Below are 24882 nucleotides of genomic sequence, written 5' to 3'. Positions count from 1 at the left end.
TGTGTGTGACAAACAAATAATGCAATTTTCCGGTGACCTAAATAAGTTTCAAATGAGTCTATCTTTGGCAACACAGAGTTACAAAAGCAGATGGTGGGTCTAAGATCTGCCTCCAGCAACACTTCCTCAATCCAAAAAGCACATGAGAAAACGCCATTATTTTGTAAAGGAATATACAATACTAGGGAAATGGCATGCGTACTGCACTTTCACAGTTCCCCAGTGCCCTCTGCTGCCAGGAATTCAGCTACAAGTATCAAACATTAATCAATGCCTAATACTAAATATTGGTCCACTTGTTTTTTAGTTTACCTCTTCCATATAGCAATTAATCATTGTTACCAGCCATGTGTCATTTACTGCATGGTATATTGAAGGAATAACTTGATCTACCTCTGGGAACCTCCCAAAGTCGTCCTGTGCCATGTATTAAATGCCACCTGGCCAGTAACATGATTACCCTCTGTGTGTCATTATGTTGGTAGTAATATGCAAGCCAAATCTCTGAAATAATCCTGGCACCATCACACTGTTGGGGTTATTGGGGTTGATTTGATCCAGTGATGTCTGTCTGAAGTTACGGACCACTAGAGTTGCCCCTTGAGTGGAAGCTGGAAATAACCAAGATTATCTTAGTCTGTTTCAGCCTCCCAAGAAGATGTATAGGGTTTCTGTTCAGTATGGAGTTCATTTTAGCTGTAGGTATACAAGTTTTAGCTGTTCAGATTAGAGTTTGTCTGTTCTAATTTGTAGTTTTGTATCTAATTTTTATACTGAATTCTGTTTGAATATTTAGTAACTCAATTGCTATTTACATTACTACTGGAAATCTTCAGTTTTAGAAATTAAAGTTGTTGATAGATTAAATTGTAGGTGTATCAGTCCAGAGATGATACAAAGGAGATGTGATACCTTTTAATGGAATAACTAAACAAAAATTAATCAAGCTTTCATGACATCAAAGGCCGCCTCTTTAGGTGAAAGTAGGAAAGACAGATTTGTGTTTACTGAATGCTGCTGATGTATAGATTTATTTCTTAATGAAGTTCTTCATACCGTATTTATTCATTTTCTACCTAACTACATCTGTAACCTGTTTAGTGGAGGCTGCTACCACTTGTATCTAAACTTCTGCTGGGGCTGTAATATATAGCAGTGTAAAGGATTTATTGTTTTTTTTTTCTTTTTCTGAAATTTGGTTGTCATCAAAGGCCACTTACAATTATAGACTGCTGGGGTTGTTTTTCCCCAAGTATATCCCGACATTGAGGGATCCCGACACTAGTGTACTGCATGTGAGATATTACAAAAACTAATGGAATACTGTAGAAATATTGTCAGGTGATATATTTTTGTTTTGTAGGAACAATTTAAACAATTGATAATTTCGTTTATCTAGGTTGATTGATTCTCTTAACAGTATTTAATTGACATGTCACAAAGATCGAGGATTTACCACAAAGGCACAAGGAATTTTTAATCAATGGTAGTATTTTATTAAGTACACAAATATTAAACAGAAATCAGAAGTGTCAAAGTAAATCTTAGTCTCTAAGCACAAACACAATTCAAAACTCTCACTGCACTCATGCTGGCTAGCAGGCAATTGAAATATGACACCACCTATCTCCCCACACACCAAGCAGCAACTTCAACAGCCAAGCAAGCTGTGACATAGCTAGTAACTTGCTCACACACATACACGCCCACATATGCACATACAGCCTGAACTGAAATGGTGCAGACAATCTTAGAATATATCACATTAAGCTTATTAATGGTATGTAGATTAAAGATATGACAACTTTACTTTTAAAGAAATTCTTCATACAACGAGGTAGATTACTTAGTTATTTCATCAAGTTTCACTAAAAGTTATTTCACACGCAAAGTGTGCAAACTAAATAATTAAGTTCAATTCTATGTGAATGTGTTACATTTAATTTAGTTCCATGAACAGAAAATGCAACTGGAATTATACTTGACGGTTCCTTGAAGCTTAGACTTTTGGTCCGCTGGTTTGGAAACTCAATTTGTTGAAGTGTCCAGTACAAAAGACTCTCCTCTGAAACATTCTTCAATGCCACATTGGATCAAACTCAGCAACAACACTTTCAATTCTCGATTTAGAATCAACAAACAACAGCAACAAAGTCTTCAGTCCTCTGTATAGGATCCACAACAGCGCCTGTCCGCTCTGTCCACTTCGCTGAATCTTTTAGCTAAGCAGGTAGCAGGGCACGGTTTCTTTTGGATACTGTGGTTTTAGGTTTACAGCAGACGCAGACTGGTTTGTCTAATCAGTCACTTTAAGTTTTACGGCAGTTCTCCAGTCGGGCTTCAGTTGCTTGTGGTAGTGACTCACTCGCAGCTTGCTTCCTCTTCTTGGGTCTGTTTTTAGAGTCCTGGAGTTGCAGCTTCAGTTTAGCAGAGTGACAGCACCTTGGTTAGCATTTGATTTGAAGCTCAAAATTTTTATTTTTCCTTGGATACTTAGTATTTTCCTTCTGCTGAATAGCTACTTTCATGAGGTCACTTGTGTACCTCGCCTTTTTAACTCGCAGGTCTTTGAGATTTGACTGCTTCCTTTCGTCCAAAGGCTTGTTGTTGCAGTTGGGACTTGTTGACATCGATATTTTATGTCTTCCTTGCACCAAACCGCTTGTGTTTGCAGTTTTGCAGTCTCTTCACTGTCCTTTCAGTCTCAGCCAGTCCAGATGCCCCCCTCCTAGCCCTGATCATCTTCAGTTGAGTATTCCTGCCAGGAACCAAGGGGCCGTTTTCTTAGGACACAGCAGTTTCATTAATAAGTCCAGTTATATCAATACACATTCAGGTATTAATATAATATTCAGGGAATATGTCCCACAGTTTACAGCTAAGATTTCCATCAACTTTCCTCACTGAATATATTGCAGTGAAAAAAGTACATTCTGAAGTAATGTACTATAAGTCGGGTACACAATGTTAAGGCATTTTAATTAATGATTTGTTCAGGATCCATGTTAATATGCAGGAGTATAAAAGCAAATGGCCAATTAGTGGCGAATTGCTAAGTGCTGCAAGCTTGTGGATTTTAGATTGGGTTTACTGCTGATGCTAATTTTTAAATATTCAGGTAAGCTTTATTTAGGAATGTGTTCATCTGTTTGTTGGATAATATTCTACAGTAATGATCCACTAGGATAAAAAATAGCAGTTGTGAACTGTACTATGCATGTCCAACTCTAGAAAACCATAACTAATAGTATGCCTGCATGTATCAAATGTTTTATACTGTTTATTTTTGATGATTTATTTACTAGTATTTAACATACCATATATTGATGTATATTACGTACACATCTTGTATACTAAAAAATACCTGGTGTGCTGTATAACGCAGTGATGCAGAATAGCTTTGGGAAATTGTATTAACACTCGTTCAACAACAGCAAATGAATGCCGGTGCTGAAGTCTTCAATTGTAGTTTTCAATATTGGCAACCGTCCTTGTATAGAAACAGGATGCATAAACCCTCCTCTTGATGTATTCCCACAAGTTGCCATAATGATTTATATTGATTATACACTGGTGGCAATACAACACGTGAATTCAAAGCCTGTGTAATGTTGTGGTGTGTTTTCATTCTTACTGGGGAATGAAGCACCATTGTCAAGCATTGGTAGATTTACAGTGGAGAGCGTCTCCTACCTGCCACCAACATTTTTTCGAAAAGTCAAGGTCCAAGGTAGTATAGTGCAGGCGTCCTTTGTTAATTTGAATTAAATACAGTACATAACTATTGACAAATAACATGTCTCGTGACTCTTTCCACACCACAGTTTGGGCTTAGTATTTGCTGTTTTATATATAGCACTGAATACACAAAAGAGTTTGGAAGTTTCTAAATATGTAGCCCACATCATTGATGCTTCACATGGAATGGGCTCTCCTGAGTGGCTCTGGGGCCATTCTGGAGAATATCACCCCTGATTTTTCCTGAAGAATTTGGAAGCAGTAACTTGAAAAATTATATATATATATATATATATATATATATATATAATATATATAAATATATATATATATATATATATATAGATTTGTATATCCTAGAGCTATATCCTTTGGGAACATCAGACAGGGCTGTCTCCAACCCATTAAGTAATGAGCAGAGTGCTACTCAAAGACCTGCAGAAGATAATACGGTGCCTAAAGGGGAAATAACTAGTGCAGTGCCAACCTGTCATTTACTAATGTGTTCCAATTAACATTACAAAAAAAAAAAGAAAAAACTGTAGATAAGGCGTGCTAAGCTATTGTTGTTTTTTACCTTCGTTAAAGCCTCGTATTACTTTATCCTAACTAGTCTGCAGTTTCCTTAATTCTGACCTAATAATAAATAACAGCAAAATAGTGATTACTTACCCTGCAGCAAGCTTTGCAGAGCCATGCCTATTGTGGTAAACAAACCAGAAAACCTGCTTCCTGTGCATCCTCTTTCTTTTTGTCAGTTGTGTTTTTTTTTTTTTTTAAATACTTGTAAGGATGCTCAAGCTCACAGTAGTAACTGGTTCCTAGGGATTAGAACTTGGAATGGAAGGGATATTGATATGCATTCAAACTACCAGAGGCAATCGTTCCCCTGCTTTACATTTACATTTACAAAACTTCCAATTAACATTACAAAATAATTAATAACGTGAATAAAATGTTTTTGGCAATCATTGAAAGGGATTTGGATCATTGTATTTATTGGTGGAGTACCTAATTAGATCTGTAATAGTTTGTAGTAGGTTTGAGAATTTATGTAATACTAAATTTCATTTAACTTTGTCCTTCTATTTGACCAGAAGTAATATTATGTGTAACACATTGCATAAACCAGGTCCTGGAAGCAGCTGGACTGGCGCAGCATATCAATTCACCCATCTGTATTGTAGTAGGAGTAAATCTGTCACAGTAGGAATCAAGCCCAATGACAACACATTGTTTTAATTCGAAATGTACATAGTTACTGTAGTATTAATTTTAGTTGTGAGAACTGTTTGTAGAACATTTTAAATGTTGTTCTAAATGCAAGTGTTAGAGCAGTGGTGTTCCATCTGTGGTGGTCCTGGTGGTCCGCCGGCTCCCTTCACGTGGTCCGTGGAAAGGTTACATAATTATGGACAAGAATCAGCAGCGTAGTTTATAAATCCCATTGCAAACCCAAAATGTGAGACCTTAAAAACTCAGCTACAGAATCAGGATGATACATGCATGGAGAATATCTCCAAGTTAAATGTCCACACTCTCCATATATAGTTTTGGAGTGTCTAAAATGTATTCTTTTTGTGTATTGTGCTCACATGCACTCAAGACAGCAGCTTGTAACATAACACACACAACAGGCGTGTGTTGTGTTTCATTAACATGAATGATGCTGCCGCTGTTGGCATAGTGGCTAGTATTGCTGGAAATGAGGAGCAAAAAGATCAGCTTTTGCACCATGAACCCACTGCACGGCGTGAACAGCAATGAAATGTCAGACATTTGCGTGGTAGAATTTTATAGGCCTTGCATAAATCTATTAAATCTGCCTGACGAGGACATCATACAATGCTTTAGATTAAGCTGTACAGCAATAATAGATTAGATATAATAGATAGAACAAGTTATTAAAAAAATGACTTGGAGAGCCCGACAGCCAGAAGCCACGCATTACCTGTGCATGTGAAAATATTAACGGCATTGGGATTGTATGCATCAGCGTCTTTTCAGGGAGACAAAGGCGACAAATTTGAGGTCAGCCAGCCAGTCATGTCCCGTGTAATCGATGCATTAGTTCGTAAGGCAGCCAATTGTATTATTTTTCCCAATGACCAACAACAGGAGCAGTGGCGGAGGAAGAGGAAGATGGGCTCCACTGCAGGGCCTTATTGTGGGCCCCCCTCCCCAAAAGTTAATTTAACCCTTATTTATAATACAAAATAAAGTTAAATATTTAACTATTTAATTGTCAGAATGTTAGCATGTATGAAATGGTGCATAGCAAGAACATTTTCTACCCCTACTTTATTTTATTTTGCGTACATCTTTACACATCCAACGCTACACTATTTTTAAATCATAAAGAAACAGGTTTAATCACTAACCCTACCAGGATTCCCCAATTCTGTGATCACAGAAATTATTACAGAATTCACAATTCTCCACAGACATTTGCAGAAATTGTCTCACATAGGAAACCATTTTTATTATTATTAGGCTTCCAGGCTGAATGGCCGGAAGCCTGTTGTTGTTGTTGTTGTTATTATTTTCTTCCGCCTTCAAAAAGTTACAAATGCTTAACTTCTGAACCGCTGCACCAATTGTAAAATTGAGGGGTCACCACGAAATTCACCTCTTTTTAGGAGCCAATGCATACAAACAAGTTTGGAGAGGGGGAAAAAAAGAAACCTGGTTTAAATGAACTACTGCATCTGTAGATAGCCCTTTTTTTTATCCCTTCACCATCCTGTGTGCATTGCACTTAAGCAAAAAACGTCCACAAACAGCATTTACAAAAAAAATTCTCCAAAGCGGTTAACGTTGTTGTTTACTATTCAAATGACAACGATGTTTTAATCAGCCTATCGGTGCGTCTTTACTGCTTTTCTCTGACCTGTACTGTGCAGCAGGGGTTGGGACAAAAGTTGGTGCTGCATTGTTTTGATTTAGGTTGCTAAAAATCTAGTTTTCTGCATTGGAGGTAAAATAATAGAAATGGACGACAAAAAAAGCAAAGTTATTTCAGCTGATTATCGTTTCAAGATATTTCCCAAAGAAACTGTACTTGCAGACTGAGGTAAATGTTTTGAGTATCTTAATGTGTTAGAAAAAAATACAATCGATCTCTATTAATAGCTTCAGAATCGCACATTAAAAAAGGCTACTACAGAGAGGCTGCTGAACAGAACGTAAAATAAACAGCTTTCAGAAACCAAACTAGAAAGTCAGCTGCGTGCTTGCCTTTAACAAATGACAGCACTCAGTTTTAGTATTGAAGCAAGCACCACTATTTTTAGGCTTTATAGTGTTCTGAAATACTGTCTACTTAGGTTTATTTAATGTTTAAACAGGTCCGCGAAATCCTAATTTTATCCTGCAACCTACCCGTGAAAAATACGTAAATTTACCGCAATTTAAGTAGATCCCCAGTTTATAGTTATTTTCTTAAATAATTTAAAATGAAGCTTTCCAATTAACAATGTTTGTATGATTTCCAAGTCTTAAACTGTACCATGTAGTGCTGTAAATGCCTGGAAGCCTTAAAGTTGCCTGCAACTTCTAGTTATTATTTTCTTCCGCCTCCAAAAAGTTACAAATGCCTATAACTTTTGAACCGCTGCACCAAAACGTATGAAATTTGGCACGAATGTGGAGGGCTATGGGATGGTGTGCCAATATGGTAGCATTTGGTCACGTGGTTTGGCAGCTGTCTTAGATTTTTTTGAAAAATGGACAATTTTCTAAAGTCGTCTTCTCATGACCGATAAATAGAACAGCTGTAAAAAAACAAAAATTAGGTCAAATGGTATGGCTTCCATGTTAGATTTCATGTAAAACACTTAAACGACAACTCCTCATGAACCGTTTGGCTGATTAACTTGATTTTTGGGTATACGTTATCTATGTACTGTCTTCTAAAAAAAGGTTATTCAGGAAAAGTTGTTACATGAAACAATATGGCCACTATGAGCAAATTAATATGGATGACATCCGTTTTGTCCATTTTTTACATTGAAATGACACATTTTCTCCACTGGGTACATGCAATTACACATTCCGACTACAAACAGTACAAAAATAAATCTTTAAATCCGCCATTTGTTCGTGGCTGGCTAAGTTAACTCTTAGCTAACACAGTAATTACAGTGGAAACGGTGGTATTATTTTACAATAACACACAGTATACAAAGACAACTAGCCAACTTTTAACTTTTTTTTTCTTTTTTTGGGAAGTGCGGTTGCATGTACAGGACAAAAACTGTACCAGGCTTTTTAAACTCTCGAAAACAGTACAATATTCATAAGATTTACAATTCACACGAATACTGTTTGTTTAAAAATCTGAATACAATTAAGACTAAAGTGTGATAAAATAACAATCACAAATCCTGAATCTGGCAACAAAGCTGCCGGTGTACATTTAAAAGATTCATGGAGTTGGGGGGTGCACCTTTTGGAGCGTATCTTTCATTGAACAATACTTGTGTAGAAGAAGAGTCCTGGGGTGCGTTCAACTAGGCGAGCGTTCGCAGTGAACTCTGTTAGGCTAGTTGAACGATTTACTGATCATTCCACAAACATTTAAAAATGGCGCTTAGATCAACTTCGGATTTAGCTGCACTAATGGCATCATTAGTCATATTAGACGAATGCGTGGATGATAGCAACCTTAGTAGTGTTCAGTTGGTTGAAATTTTTAACGTAACGTCACTTTTAAAAGCATCCGCCTAATAAATATTGTAGCGATCTACAAAATTATCAAAGCGAGATAGGGATTCAGAGCTAACTCAATTTTTATTTGCCAACACAACGAATCAACAGGCAACTGAGTGCTGCGCTGTTATATGATTGTTCGGTTGCTATCAGCTGCAGCCATGCCCTTTAATCCAGTTCTCTCCTATTTCTCAGCACTGTTCCGTTTGTCTCTAGTCGAGGGTACATGCCGAGAGGATACCTCCTGTTTTTCATTAAGAAAACCTGACTCCTCTCTTCTAGCACCCCTCCAATCCCTTCTGCTCTCTCTTACTGCATGACCCTCTATTTGGGAGAGTGTTGCTGCCGTCCCCAAGCAGGATTGGCTCTCCAGTTCCGCCGCTGCTACAATATGTTTTATAATGAGTAGCCTAATAAAACATGAGAAACTCTACATGACTCCTGAAATAGTTTAAAAATCATATAATTTCATAGTGAAACCTACAATACAATACATGACTGCTCAGCTGTAGAGGTGCTACACATATTCTGCCATTTTCAGGCAAGTGTCTGTTTTATTTTATTTTTTTATTTTTTGTATTGTTCTTTTATTTGACTGGATTCTGAGAAATTTGGTTTTCTCTTTTTCTTCTTGGATTTCTATGGTGGTTAACACTAACAGGTAAAAAAAAAACTGAAGACCATGCAGCAACGGACAAGGTTGGTGACCTTAAGAACGTTTATGAATTAAAAAATAAGCAATGCACCACTAAAATAAGTGCTTTGCTTATTTTAAATTCATAAGCGTTCTTACATTCACCAACTTTATTTATTTTTTGTTTGTTTGTTTTGCTGGTATCAGCCTAGGTTGCGGTGTAATTAGCAGCGTTGTATTACTGCAGTATACTATCTTGCAACTTTGTATGTGCTGTGGTGTAAATCCTGCGGTTTAATGAATAACTGTTTGTAACCATTTATAAACTCAAGAAGATCAACTAACCATTTCTTTTTTCTTTCTTTTTAAATTATGTAAATGGACCCTTCTATAAATTACATATTAGATCACTTTAGACTAGTTAATATTTATCATCAGCAATATACATAGGACTATATATTTTACCAATTTTTAACATTTTACCAATTTTATATTAAATTCACATTATATTATAAACATAACATATAATATAAACAAATCTGATGTAACTCTTTCTGCTTCTTGCTTTGTCATATAGTGACAAAACTTGTCCATCGTCGAGTCAAAAATGTTCTCCCATCTAGTAGCCATTTTTGTGTGCATTAAACTGCCTCTTTAGTGTGTTTGCCACCATTAGCAAACGTTTGCGACGAACAGACCACAAACAAGTTTGCAACCATGTTTTTACAGGTAGGCTGACCACTTCATATCAATGTATAATTTGTATAAATATGTTTAATACGGTATTCATTTGGTTATTTGTATGTTTTAAAGTGTTTCTAGTATAAACCTACCGCAAAAATGTGTTGACAAGTCAATGAGAAAATTCAAAGTCTTGAGACAAAAGTTTTATAATGGCTTAGTATGCACAAAATCATTTTATTCTATAAGGCTACCATTAATATGATTTCGGGAGGATGTTAATATCTATGAGAGATCTGTTATACGTTCTACCGTTTATTTTAATTAAGTTGTATTGATAGGGCTGTGTTTAGAGAGAAATCGGGTCTGATTTAACACTGTGCTGTCTACATACGGAACTGAAGTGAACGTATATACTGTACTGACAAGAATACTGTATGGCGTCTTATTTTTTTGTTTCATAACTACAGTGATAGTTATTATTTTTGTATAATTTAAAATGATGCTTTCCAATTAACAATGTTTGTATGATTTCCAAGTCTTAAACCATACCATGTTGTACTGTAAATACCTGGAACCCTTAAAGTTGCCTGCAACATTATTATTATTATTATTATTATTATTATTATTATTATTATTATTATTATTATTATTAAATTAAAATGCAGCCATGTTGATTTGCTGTTTATTTTGGTGCCCGCAGCAGCACCCAACAGATTCTGCCCAAACTACAGGATGAATCGTGCACACAGAATATAACTGCAAATGTCTCTGCTGAAAATAGTACCCGAAAACTTTCCATGTAGACATGCCTCGTACATTCCTCCGGGGCAAAAAAGTTAGGATAATTAAGACAATAGCGATACCTGTTGAAATGAGGGAGGATATAATCTGAATTATTGGCACCACACACCGGCAGCTACAGTGATACAAATGTGTAACATCAGCAAATAAAATGCAGCGGCTATTATCATTGTTAAAAAATAAATAAATAAATACAAACTTTTAAACCCCTCCAGGGTCCTCTGAGTGTGTGGACCCATGTGCGATTGCACCTGCTATTACTGTGCCGCTGAACAGGGGCGTCAAAACAAAGATGTGTTTTATAATGAAAGTGGATTTTCCATCAGTGCTGGGGGCAGTTGACTGCACATATGTGGCATTGCGGACACCTACTGATGGGGCCACAGTGTATGTGAACAGAAAGGGATATTCATCAATAAATACACAGATGGTTTATGATGAAAACAAGAAGATAATAAATGTGTGTGCCAATTTCCCCAGATCCTGCCACGACTCATATATCCTAAGAAAATCACATATTTGGCAACTGTTTGAAGGTGACATCCATCGACATGGTGTTTTACTGGGAAAGAGCCATACAGTGCCTATAGAAAGTATTCACCCCTGTTGAATGTTTTCATAGTTTGTTGTGTTACAACCTGAAATCATGATGCATTTAAATGGGATTTTTTTTTCCTTTTGATTTACACAACCTAGTCAACACTTTCAATGTGTGGGAAAAATGGAGGTGGGTGGGTGAAAAAAACAAATCAATTAAAAATAAAAACCTGAAAAGTCTTCATTAGATAAGTATTCACCCCCTTTGCTATGACTCTCCTAAATAACCTCAGGTGCAACCGATTGCCTTCAGAATTCACACAAGAAGTTAAATGGAGTCCATCTGTGTGCAATAAGTGGTTTACATGATTTCAGATTAAATACACCTGTCTCTGTAAGGTCCCACAGTTGGGTAGTGCATTCAAAGCAAAGATACTACCATGAAGACCAAGGAGCTTTCAAAACAACTCCAGGGATAAAGTTGTGGAACGGCACAGATTTCAACTCAAAAAAAGTCCATAATGTCGAAGTGAAAAATAAAATCTACAAATTGTTCTAAATTAATTACAAATATAAAACAGAAAATAATTGATTGCATAAGTATTCACCCCCTTTGCTATGACACACCTAAATAAGCTCTGGTGCAACCAGTTGTCTTTACAAGTCACATAATTAGTTGAATGGAGTCCACCTGTGTGCAGTTAAGGTATTTCACATGATTTCAGATTAAATACACCTATCTCTGGGAAGTCCCACAGTTGGTTCGTACATTTCCTAACAAAAACAACATCATGAAGATGTGGGAAGTTTGAAAGCAAATCTTGAATAAAGTTCTTCAAAAGCACCAGATCAGGGGTAGGATATAAGAACATTTCCAAGGTATTGAATATACCCCGGAGCACAGTAAAGTCCATTATTAAGAAATTGAGAGAATATGGCACAACTGTGAAACTGTCTAGAACAGGCCGTCCTCAAAAACTGAGTATCCGGGCGAGAAGGGCACTAGTCAGGGAGGCCGCTCTATAGGAGTTGCAGTCTTCCACGGCTGAGCTGGGAGACACTGTGCATACGGCAACAATAGCCTGGGTGCTTCACAAAACTGGCCATTATGGGAGAGTGGCAAAAAGAAAGCCATTGTTGAAAAAAACTTGCATCAAATCTCAGCTGGAATTTGCCAGAAGGCATATTTGGTGCAAACCTAACACCGCACAATATCCTGAGAACACCATCCCTACGGTGAAGCATGGTGGTGGAAGCATCATGCTATGGGGATGCTTCTCTGCGTCAGGGCCTGGAAAGCTTTTGAAGATAGAGGGCAAAATGGATGCAGCAAACTACAGAAAAATCCTGGAGGAAAACCTGCTGAAGTCTGCAAGAGACCTGGGACTTGGGAGAAGTTTCGTCTTTCAGTAGGACAATGACCCCAAACGTACAGCCAAAACCACACTGGAGTGGTTTAAAAACAAAAAGGTCAATGTCCTGGAGTGACCCCGTCAAAGCACATACCTCAATCCAATTCAGAATGTGTGGAAAAAGTTGAAAATTGCTGTTCACCAAAGGTCCCCATCCAACTTGACGGAGCTTGAGCAATTTTTCAAAGAAAAATGGGCAAAAATTGCTGTGTCCAGATGTGCAAAACTGGTAGAGACTTATCCAAATACTCATGGCTGTAATTGCTGCCAAAGGTGCCTCTACCAAATATTGACTCAAGGGGGTGAATACTTATGCAATCAATTATTTTCTGTTTTGTATTTGTAATTAATTTAGAACAATTTGTAGATTTTATTTTTCACTTTGACATTATGGACTTTCATTGTGTTGATCAGTGGCAAAAATTCCTAATTTAAAATCCATTTTGATTCCATGTTGTAACACAATAAATATATATAAAAGAACATAAAAAAGTTTATGAACGAGAGGAGGCCATTCGGCCCATCTTGCTCGATTGGTTGTTAGTAACTTACTGATCCCAAAATCTCATCAAGCAGCTTTTTGAAGGATCCCAGGGGGTCAGCTTCAACAACATTACTGGGGAGTTGATTCCAGACCCTCATGATTCTCTGCGTAAAAAAGTGCCTCCTATTTTCTGTTCTGAATGCCCCTTTGTCTAATCTCCATTTGTGACCCCTGGTCCTTGTTTCTTTTTTCAGGTCGAAAACGTCCCTTGGGTCGACATTGTCAATACCTTTTAGAATTTTGAATGCTTGAATTAGGTCGCCACGTAGTCTTCTTTGTTCAAGACTGAATAGATTCAGTTCTTTTAGCCTGTCTGCATTTGACATGCCTTTTAAACCTGGAATAATTCTGGTCAGGTAGGTGAGCAGAACTGCACACAATATTTAAGATGAGGTCTTACTAATGCATTGTACAGTTATAACATTGCTTCCCTTGATTTAAATTCAACACTTTTCTTGTTGGCCATTTTTATAGCTTCCCCACATTGTCTAAATGAAGACATTTCAGCAAAAATTCCTAGGTCTTTTTCATAGAGTCTTTCTTTAATTTCAGTATCTCCCATATGATATTTATAATGCCCATTTTTATTGCCTGTGTGCAATACCTTACACATTTCTCTATTAAATGTCATTTGCCATGTGTCTGCCCAGTTCTGAATCTTGTCTAGATCATTTTGAATGACCTTTGCTGCTGCAGCAGTGTTTGCCACTCCTATTTTTGTGTCATCTGCAAATTTAACAAGTTTGCTTACTATACCAGAATCTAAATCATTAATGTACATTAGGAATAGCAGAGTACCTAATACTGATTCCTGTGGTACTCCACTGGTTACCACACTCCATTCTGAGGATTCTCCTCTAATCAGTACTTTCTGGAACTATAAATAAACCATGTCATATGCTTTACAATTATCCAATATCAATGTTGCAGCCTCAAAAAAATCAAGCAGGTTAGTTAGAAACGAGCTCCCTTGCCTAAAACCATGTTGACTGTCTCCCAGGATACTGTTACCATATAGGTAATTTTCCATTTTGGATATTATTATAGTTTGCATATAATAGAAGTCAGGCTTTTTGGTCTGTAGTTACCTGGTTCAGTTTTGTTTCTTTTTGTGGATCGGTATTACATTTGCAATTTTCCAATCTGTCGGTACAACACCTGTGTCAAGAAACTGTTGCATGATCTTGGTTAGCAGTTTGTAAATAACTTCTTTCATTTCTTTGAGTACTATTGGAAGGATCCCATCCGGCCCAGAGTATTTGTTTATTTTAAGAGCTCCTAGTGCCTTTAACACTTCTGCCTCGGTTATGCTAAAGTTATTTAAAACTGAATAGGAACTGGTTGACATGTGGGGCATGTTGTCCGTATCCTCCATTTTAAAAGGTTTTGAAAAGTAATCATTTAATATATTTGCTATTTTTTTCTTCTGTGATTTTGCCATTTGTATCTCTTAAACATTTAACCTCCTCTTTGAATGTTCTCTTGCTGTTGTAATATTGGAAAAACATTTTGGAATTGGTTTTAGCCCCCTTAGCAATGTGATTTTCTATTTCTCTTGGCCTTTCTAACTTCCTTTTTGATGTGCGTTTGCAGTTCCATGTACTCTTTCTGTGTGCTTTGTTTTTTTGGTCCTTTTTAATGCTGTGTAAAGTGTATATATATCTACACATACATACACACACACACACACACACACACACACACACACATCAAAACGTGGACATGAACATATACACGATTTTTTTTTTTTTTTTTTAAGAACATGCCATGTATACAAATAAGATGTTTAATTGTGACCCGGGGTATTTATCTATGTAGGTTTGTGTACTACAATGAAACAAACTTATTTAATTTTCTATTTTAATATTATTATATTTCAGATGTTTATGCCTGGTAAAGGCTGCTCCTGTCTGGAGATATTCATTAACTTAAAACAAATATCTATATGTATGTATCTACAGAGCTTAGCAGAGCCTGATTTTCTCTGTCAGTAGCCTACTGCATCAGTTCTGAAAAAAATATTATTCAAATGACTAATCCTGGTCAGAAATGTGCTGTAACTCATTGTGGACAAAAAAAATCTGTCAATTCTTTAGAGCATTGTTACCACATTGGGACATTAATAAATACATTTTTTGGAGTGAATGTGGAATGTGTTGTAGTTATAATTAGTACTAAACAAATTCAACCAAATGAAAATATGATTTTTCTTAATTTTAGTTATGTACTTTTTACATAATGTTTAAGATACATTGCTTTAATTTCAATGGAACTGTAGAAAAATACTTTGCAGCAAAAAAGTGCCACAATAGGACATAATAATATACAAAAAAATGTCTGTGTACTTGCAGTAAATTACTTTATATATATACACACACACACACACACACACACACACACAGTACTGTGCAAAAGTTTTAGGCAGGTGTGAAAAAATGCTGTAAAGTAAGAATGCTTTCAAAAATAGACATGTTAATAGATTATATTTATCAATTAACAAAATGCAAAGTGAGTGAACAGAAGAAAAATCTACATCAAATCAATATTTGGTGCAACCACCCTTTGCCTTCAAAACAGCATCAATTCTTCTAGGTACACTTGGTACACGTTGGTCCAAACATCTTGAAGAACTAACCACAGTTCTTCTGTGGATTTAGGCAGCCTTAGTTGCTTCTCTCTCTTCATGTAATCCCAGACAGACTCGATGTTGAGATCAGGGCTCTGTGGGGGCCTTACCGTCACATCCAGGACTCCTTGTTCTTCTTTACCCTGAAGGTAGTTCTTAATGACTTTGTGTTTGGGGTCATTGTCATGCTGCAGAATAAATTTGGGGCCAATCAGATGCCTCCCTCATGGTATTGCATGATGGATAAGTATCTGCCTGTACTTCTTAGCATTGAGGAGACCATTAATTCAGAGCAAATCCTCGAGCAGGTTCAAAAGCATTTAAACTAGAAAGGAAGGGGGGAGAAATCAACAAAAAAACAGAAGGGAGACCGCATCAAAACAAGAACAACAACTCGGGTAAGACAAGCATTAAATGTATTTATCTAAATGCTAGAAGTATCAGAAACAAAATTCTAGAACTTGAAGCTACTGCACTAACAGGTAACTATGATGTGATAGGTGTTACAGAAACGTGGTTGTCTGAGAGTGATGGGGACGAATGTAATATTTGTGGGTATACACTGTAGAGGAAAGACAGGCAAGACAGAAGAGGAGGAGGGGTAGCGCTATACATAAGAAACAGTCTTGAAGCCCAGGTGTTAAACCTGGACAAAGAAAATAAAACCGAATCAATATGGGTCAGAATAACGGACAAAAATTCAAAGGGCATAATAATAGGAGCATGCTATAGACCGCCAGATTCAGACGGTGAGCACAATAATCTGTTATACAATGACATTAGAAATGCGTGTAGCAAAGGAGAAGCCATACTAATGGGGAATTTCAACTTCCCCCAAATAAAATGGGAAAACCCGGTGGGTAGCGCGAAGGATGAAATAGAAATGGTGGAAATGACAAATGACTGCTTCCTAACACAATTTGTCAAGGCACCGACTAGAGGGGAGGCATGCCTTGATTTAGTCTTTTCAAATAACGAAGACAGAATAACTAAAACAGAGGTCAGAGAACCACTGGCAAACTCAGACCACAACATGGTCTCATTTGAAGTGTTTTTTAAATCCCCAAAAGTAATGACTAAAGCTAAGGTTTACAATTTTAGAAAAGCAAACTATGAAGGTATGAAACAGAGACTAACAGAAGTAGATTGGAGTAAAATAGAGAAAACACCCACAGAAGAAGGATGGTTGTTCTTCAAAAATGTAGTACTAGAGGCGCAAAACAATTACATCCCTAAAGTAGACAAATCTAAATGTAAAACTAAATTGCCAAAATGGTTTAATAGATCAATTAAAAATATTCAGCGAAAAAAGGCACTTTACAGAGCATTAAAAAAGGACCAAAAAGAAAGTATGCAGAAAGAGTACACAGAACTGCAAACGCAAGTCAAAAAGGAAGTTAGAAAGGCCAAGAGAGAAATAGAAATGAACATTGCTAAGGGAGCTAAAACCAATTCCAAAATGTTTTTCCAATATTACAACAGCAAGAGAACATTCAAAGAGGAGATTAAATGTTTAAGAGATACAAATGGCAAAATCGTAGATGAAGAAAAAAAATAGCAAATATATTAAATGATTACTTTTCACAAGTTTTTACAAAGGAAGATACTGACAACATGCCCCACATGTCATCCAGTTCCTATCCAGTTTTAAATAACTTTAGCATAACTGAGGCAGAAGTGTTAAAGGGACTAGGAGCTCTTAAAATAAACAAATCCCCTGGGCCGGATGAGATCCTCCCAGTAGTACTCAAAGAAATGAAAGAAGTAATTTGCAAACCGCTAACCAAGATCATGCAGCAGTCTCTTGACACAGGGGTGGTACCGACAGATTGGAAAATTGCAAACGTAATACCGATCCACAAAAAGGGAAACAAAACAGGTAACTACAGACCAGTAAGCCTGACTTCTATTATATGCAAACTTATGGAAACTATAATAAGATCCAAAATGGAAAATTACCTTTATGGTAACACGGTCCTGGGAGACAGTCAACATGGTTTTAGGAAAGGGAGATCGTGTCTAACTAACTTGCTTGATTTTTTTGAGGATGCAACATCGATAATGGATAATTGCAAAGCATATGACATGGTTTATTTAGATTTCCAGAAAGCTTTTGACAAAGTCCCGCACAAAAGATTAATTCTCAAACTGAACGCAGTTGGAATTCAAGGAAATGCATGTACATGGATTAGGCAGTGGTTAACATGTAGAAAACAGAAAGTACTGATTAGAGGAAAAACCTCAGAATGGAGTGTGGTAACCAGCGGTGTACCACAGGGATCAGTATTAGGTCCTCTGCTATTCCTAATCTACATTAATGATTAAGATTCTGGTATAGTAAGCAAACTTGTTAAATTTGCAGACGACACAAAAGTAGGAGGAGTGGCAAACACTGTTGCAGCAGCAAAGGTCATTCAAAATGATCTAGACAAGATTCAGAACTGGGCAGACACATGGCAAATGACATTTAATAGAGAAAAGTGTAAGGTACTGCACGCAGGAAATAAAAATGTACATTATAAATATCATATGGGAGATACTGAAATTGGAGAAGGAATCTATGAAAAAGACCTAGGAGTTTTTGTTGACTCAGAAATGTCTTCATCTAGACAATGTGGGGAAGCTATAAAAAAGGCTAACAAGATGCTCGGATACATTGTGAAAAGTGTTGAATTTAAATCAAGGGAAGTAATGTTAAAACTGTACAATGCACTAGTAAGACCTCATCTTGAATATTGTGTGCAGTTCTGGTCACCTCGCTATAAAAAAGATATTGCTGCTCTAGAAAGAGTGCAAAGAAGAGCGACCAGAATTATTCCGGGCTTAAAAGGCATGTCATATGCAGACAGGCTAAAAGAATTGAATCTGTTCAGTCTTGAACAGAGAAGACTACGTGGCGACCTAATTCAAGCATTCAAAATTCTAAAAGGTATTGACAGTGTCGACCCAAGGGACTTTTTCAGCCTGAAAAAAGAAACAAGGACCAGGGGTCACCAATGGAGTTTAGACAAAGGGGCATTCAGAACAGAATTTAGGAGGTACTTTTTTACACAGAGAATTGTGAGGGTCTGGAATCAACTCCCAAGTAATGTTGTTGAAGCTGGGATCCTTCAAGAAGCTGCTTGATGAGATTTTGGGATCAATAAGCTACTAACAACCAAACGAGCAAGATGGACCGAATGGCCTCCTCTCATTTGTAAACTTTATGTTCTTATGTTCTTAACTCCATCTGCCGCAATGCAGCCCCAAACTTAGAAGGAACCTTCACCATGCTTCACTGTTGCCTGCAGACACTCATTCGTGTACCATTCTGCAGCCCTTCGGTGAAAAAACTGCCTTCTGCTACAGCCAAATATTTCAAATTTTGACTCATCAGTCCAGAGCACCTGCTGCCATTTTTCTGCACCCCAGTTCCTGTGTTTTCATGCATAGTTGAGTCGCTTGGCCTTGTTTCCACGTCGGAGGTATGATTTTTTGCTGCAGTAAGTTTCCTTGGCCGACAACTGCGTCTACGGTCCTCAACGTTGCCCGTTTCTTTGTGCTTCTTCAAATTTGGACAGCACATCTGGAAACCCCTGTCTGCCTTGAAATTTCTGCCTGGGAGAGACCTTGCTGATGCAGTATAACTACCTTATGTCTTGTTGCAGTCTTGCCATGGTGTATGACTTTTGACAGTAAACTGTCTTCAGCAACCTCACCTTGTTAGCTGAGTTTGGCTGTTCCTCACCCAGTTTTATTCCTCCTACACAGCTGTTTCTGTTTCAGTTAATGATTGTTTCAACCTAAATATTGAATTGATGATCATTAGCACCTGTTTGTTCAATCAGGTAAATCGACATCTGTGACTCTTATTGAAACTAAGATAAACAACATCTGGAATTAAATAAAAAGTAGCAAGGATGTGCAACAAATACTAAAGTATAACAGGAATGGCAACATATTTTAGAAATGTATTTATTCAAGAAAAAATGTTAACAATTTAGCCTTTTAAATAAATGTTACCCCAGCACCTTTCACATGCAAAGAGTGGTTTTCAGTTCAGTACGTTCCTGTCAATTTGTACAAATACAGAATATAGCCTAGCAGTATTCTTTCGAAACAGTTACATACCTCGTAGTTCATTTTGTTATTTTTATCTGTTTTCTGCTACTTTTCCCTGGGAAGAACGCAATCTACCTGTTACTCCCTGTCAATTTTACATTTTGCTTTTACTGATGGAATCCTAAATTGACTGATTGTACCGAAGGATTTAAAGAGGAATGTGTTCTCACCGATTTCCCTTATTTTAGGAGATTTTGTTTGAGTATAGCTTCCATTTTCCGACAAAGTGCAAAAGAAATGTATTCAGAAAAATGTTTACCACAACACTGAATTACCGACACTTCTGAGTATAGAGGCCATTGTGTTCATATTGTAATGTTGAACACAAGTAGAAGGAGCCAGACGACCGCAGAAAGATCCTGTTTGCTAAACAGCGTACTTTATTCAGCAAGGTCAGCACACAACACAGCCCACAGCAGCGTGCAAGCTATGCCTGTGTACAGCAAAACCCTGCAAAAACATGTAATATTTAGACATACAATATAAACACGATTGGACATTGTGGTCACGACACAATCACACCACACCCCCACCCCACAGGTGCACCGGCACTCAGGACATGGACAGCGACACAAAACGATGTAACACTTCGTACAGATCGCTACAATATCATACAGAAAGTGTGCATCAACAAGCTTTATTTATGTTACAGCTGATTAACACGAACAGACTACTGCACTAAACACTAATCACTGCCTGATATAAATATCCCCTTTCTACTTTAAACAAATTGGCTTTTGTAAATATTCACTTAAAAACAATGTGCTGCTTCTGGCTGGATTTGATACCACACAAGACACACACAGCATTTTACATTTGTCCCAGCTCAATTGTTCAACGATAGAATTTGAGTAACATATTGTGGCAAAGTGCCCACCCCTTGTGTCTATCTATTTATGATTATTGTTTTCATTTGTATTATTATTATTGTATTTGTGTGCGGGCGGACGAAGCCGTCCGTCCTAATCATTATTATTGTGTTCATGTGCGGGCTGTCGAGCACCTACTGTCTTTTAATATTTACTGTTTGAGGCCGGCAAAAAGCCGGTCTTATAATGTGTAATCGGTAGGGATGAGCTTAAAAAAATAAAACCTTCCCTGGAACTCTCGTGGGATTGTGACTGAAGCCTTAATAAGGTCATTTATTAATAGATAATTAAGGCTCCAGCCACGCATATAAAAGGACCCACTCTTGGCTCAAAAGGCAGAGTGTGTCAGAGGAGAGACATGAGTTTGTGCAGAGAAGTAAACAATTGCTACATATGCTGGTTTCGCAACCAGCATACTACTTGTTACTGTTTGTTTGTTTGGCCCTTGTGCCATTTTTGTTTGGTGTATTTGTTTTGTATAAGTCTTCTGCTGTATTGGTAATGAATGCACAGGTGGTTTTGTGAGGCACAAACACATTTGCGAATTGAGCAAAAACCTGCTATTTTCCAACTTCATGCAATTGCTTTGTGCCATGTTGGAAAATCTCAATTTTTGTGCAAAAGCACAAATTTTGCGAGGGGATTGGTCATTGTTTTGAATATCTGGGCCCATATGTTTTCCTTTTTTCATAGGTACTGTAAAACAAGAATTTTACTAGCAAGACATTTTCGTGAATTTTGTGTTTAGAAGTTTACAGGGACTATTTTCTGTTGTGGAAGGTTATACCTTAAAATGTTAATAAATCTTTAGAAACAATACAGGTGTCTCCTTTCTTTTTTTTTATAAAAGCAATAATGTGCTTGAGGGCATGGGTTGTGCTGGATATTGACACTTCTTGGTTGGTTGCAGTGGTATTAATTTCATTTTGAGTAAAAAGAAAATACAGCTGAAGATCTGACAACTGGATCCAAACGAAGTTACAGAAAATGACTGGTATGTACAACAAATAAAATACATGAACAGCATCTTATTTAAAATGGCAAACTCGTTCGTAGTGCAAATTTAATATAAACTGGAAGATATGACAAGATACCTTGATGTCTTCAGTATCTTTTTCATGACAGTAGGTATTTTGACAGGTGTTTTCTTTGATTTTGGTGGCGCAGTGATACGTGGTTAGCACAGGTGCAGTGATTTGCCTTTGTTCCCAAGTTGTTCCTAATTGTGACATTGTGCTGGAATTGTAACAGCTTGGAACACTGATGGATCGATCAGCATGCAGCATTCTAACAATCTGTTTTGAATACAGTACTGTATTACTTGGTTGCGTTAAATTACTTATAATCACACTTCTCGGCTGAGTAAAGTTTAAAAACAACCCAGGTACTCCTGGCTCAAATGCAGAAGAAAAGGCATCTGAAGCAAAAGCAGTAGCATCTGCCAATACAGGGTATGTGTTTGTACACCAAACGAACATGTAAAAGAGGACATTATAATGTGTATGACCCTTTAACACAAGCCACTTGATTTTGATATGCCAATAAATAGTTTTTTTTTTTTTTTGATTGAGTCATGTAATCTAGCAGGCCAAAAGTGCAAACATTTGTTGCTGCATAAATGTACCTTGAGGCCATTAGTGAAATGTAGTTGCCGCAGAAGAAAAAGAAGCCAATATTACAGTATATTATGATCCTATCTCAGATGGGGGTACGCGGTAGACTAGATTATTTGGAAAGGGGCACGGGCCTAAAAAGTTTGGAAACCAGTGTTAGAGGGTTTAGCTGCCCTCTACTGGTAGTTTTGTTTATGAATGAATAAGTTGTACCGTCCTAAAATATATGTTGAGCCCTGTTGTCATGTCAGAGTGGTGGCTTTTTTTAAATCTCTGTAGCTAATTGGGAGAGAAACTTGATGAAACGGGACTTTTATCATTTGTCTTCATCAGGCTTCTATATGTTTTAGACCAGTGTTACATATGGCACAATATAAAATTATAACTGCAGTAACTGCAAAGAAAGGTTATTTACACTGCTGTTCAAATAAATGATACACCAGGTTTAACTGTTAGCTTGCATTAAAAATGTTTTAAAAAGGCGACAACATTTAGCTGCCAAAAAAGGATCAGCAGACTGAGGCAAATGAAAGTTGCAGAACTGTGCAGACCATAAAAACCTTAGATGGAGCATTGTGTGCTTTTAAATCATTGCAGTTAAGCAAAATAAAATGGTCACCTCATTTATTGATTTTTCTTCTATTTTGTCAGTAAGGGCTGGAGATCCTGTCTGTTGAGCAACTAAGAACTTTTATTTTATTAATTTCAATTGCATGTTTACAATTCCTTAACAGCAAATATCAAAGTATAAGAAAATTGTACTGAATTTTTGAAGTTTAATGATTCCTAAAGTTTTGTAATGTATCAAAGTTGTACTAAATTGTATTCTTTGATTTTCAAAGTTTGGTATATGGTACGTTTAATTACAGTATTTCATTACCATAACTGTAGGTGTTAGTTTTGCTGAATTGCATTAATTTAATGATTTGTAATAATTAGCTTTGTAATTTAGTATGCTTAATGTGATAGGGTAGGTTACTAGCTATATCTCATCAGTAGATACTTGTGTACTAAGTACTTTATTCTATACATTATTATAGGTACAGTCATTTTTAATGCAAATATATATCATTTTTATTTTAGGCAGCTGCAGGAGCAGCATCGACAGAAAGAGAGGCTGGAGAAGGAGAGGCTGGAGAGACTGGAGAGGGAGAGGCTGGAGAGGGAGAGACTGGAGCACGAGAGGCTAGAGAGAGAGAGACTGGAGCACGAGAGGCTAGAGAGAGAGAGACTGGAGCACGAGAGGCTAGAGAGAGAGAGACTGGAGCACGAGAGGCTAGAGAGAGAGAGACTGGAGCACGAGAGGCTAGAGAGAGAGAGACTGGAGCGTGAGAGGCTAGAGAGAGAGAGACTGGAGCGTGAGAGGCTAGAGAGAGAGAGACTGGAGCATGAGAGGCTAGAGAGAGAGAGACTGGAGCGTGAGAGGCTAGAGAGAGAGAGAGAGAGACTGGAGCGTGAGAGGCTAGAGAGAGAGAGACTGGAGCATGAGAGACTGGAGAGAGAGAGACTGGAGTGTGAGAGGCTAGAGAGAGAGAGAATGGAGCATGAGAGGCTAGAGAGAGAGAGACTGGAGCGTGAGAGGCTAGAGAGAGAGAGACTGGAGCGTGAGAGGCTAGAGAGAGAGCAACAGGAACAGCTCGAAAAGGAGCAGATGACTTGGGAGAGAGAGCAAAGGGTGTCCAACACAGGTAAGTGAGCACTGCATGTTATATCCTGTACAGTATTTTTTTTTTTAACACTTTTCTTGATCAACTAAGTGATGTTCATATAACAGCCAGGTAAGACCTTGCTGTGGCTAGTTGTATCTTTTGAAGAGTTGGAGATGCACCTCTCTTTTTACAGTGCAGTTCATCTTCCTACATCTTGTAAAATAGTGAAACAAGTAGAGCTTATAACTATTTGTCTTTCTAGGTTATGTGTTGTTTTAAAACCCTTTATCATGAGGTTTTTTTTTTAATGAATAGAAAGTGGATAGTCTGTGCTTAGAGTGCAACAGACCATTTGCATGCACTCTAGTGCTTTGCTTCAGCAGAAGTTTAGGTTAGGAGACAGCAAGCTTGCTGATAGTTTTAGGGTAGTCAGTGGTGGTACTTGTCAAGTCAGAGCACAACTGGGAATAGTGGTGGGAGCTCATTTAGCAAGTATCTTGTCATGCAGCTATTTCTGAGGAGTTAAGCAGAAGAATACAAACAGGGAAATGCTGTTTCAAATAATAAAGGGTTGCAGATCATACACTTAATGGATTGTCTTTTATGCAGCAACACCATGCAAGATCAGCTTTATAAAACCCTGATATGAATACACAGCAGCAGCTGCCCCATTCTTTCAGTGGTCATGTATAATCATCGTCTCACATGGAATAGATAGCAGAAAGGGTCAATTTGGTATTCTTGCTAACTACAAGTTGCTGCTTGATGATTTTATTCTTCTCCATTTTGGTGAACTGTATAAAGAAATAATGTTTTATTAACATTTTACTTGCAGGTACAACATCAGTTCTGACTGAAATAAAATCTCTCTTGCTGCTGAAATATTTGTTTATATCCAGTACTGCAGCCATTTGCGTGCTTGGAGACAGCACATTCATTTTTAATGTGCTTCTTTTTTAAGAAT

At 37.3% G+C, this 24882-nt stretch overlaps 1 protein-coding gene across 1 annotated transcript in view; it reads left to right on the top strand.

Moving 5' to 3' along the window:
• The window catches only part of LOC121317140 (protein enabled homolog), a 178382-nt gene that overhangs the window by 109089 nt on the left and 44411 nt on the right, over positions 1–24882 (top strand). Inside the window, 2 exon segments of the mRNA XM_041252777.1 lie at positions 23353–23385; positions 23620–23957. Of these exon segments, the coding sequence (XP_041108711.1) occupies positions 23353–23385; positions 23620–23957 (371 nt within the window).

Source organism: Polyodon spathula, chromosome 6, assembly GCF_017654505.1.
Source record: "Polyodon spathula isolate WHYD16114869_AA chromosome 6, ASM1765450v1, whole genome shotgun sequence".
Classification (NCBI taxonomy): Eukaryota; Metazoa; Chordata; class Actinopteri; order Acipenseriformes; family Polyodontidae; genus Polyodon; species Polyodon spathula.
The sequence above is the reverse complement of the archived record's forward strand: the minus strand, read 5'-3'. Positions and strand labels throughout refer to the sequence as shown.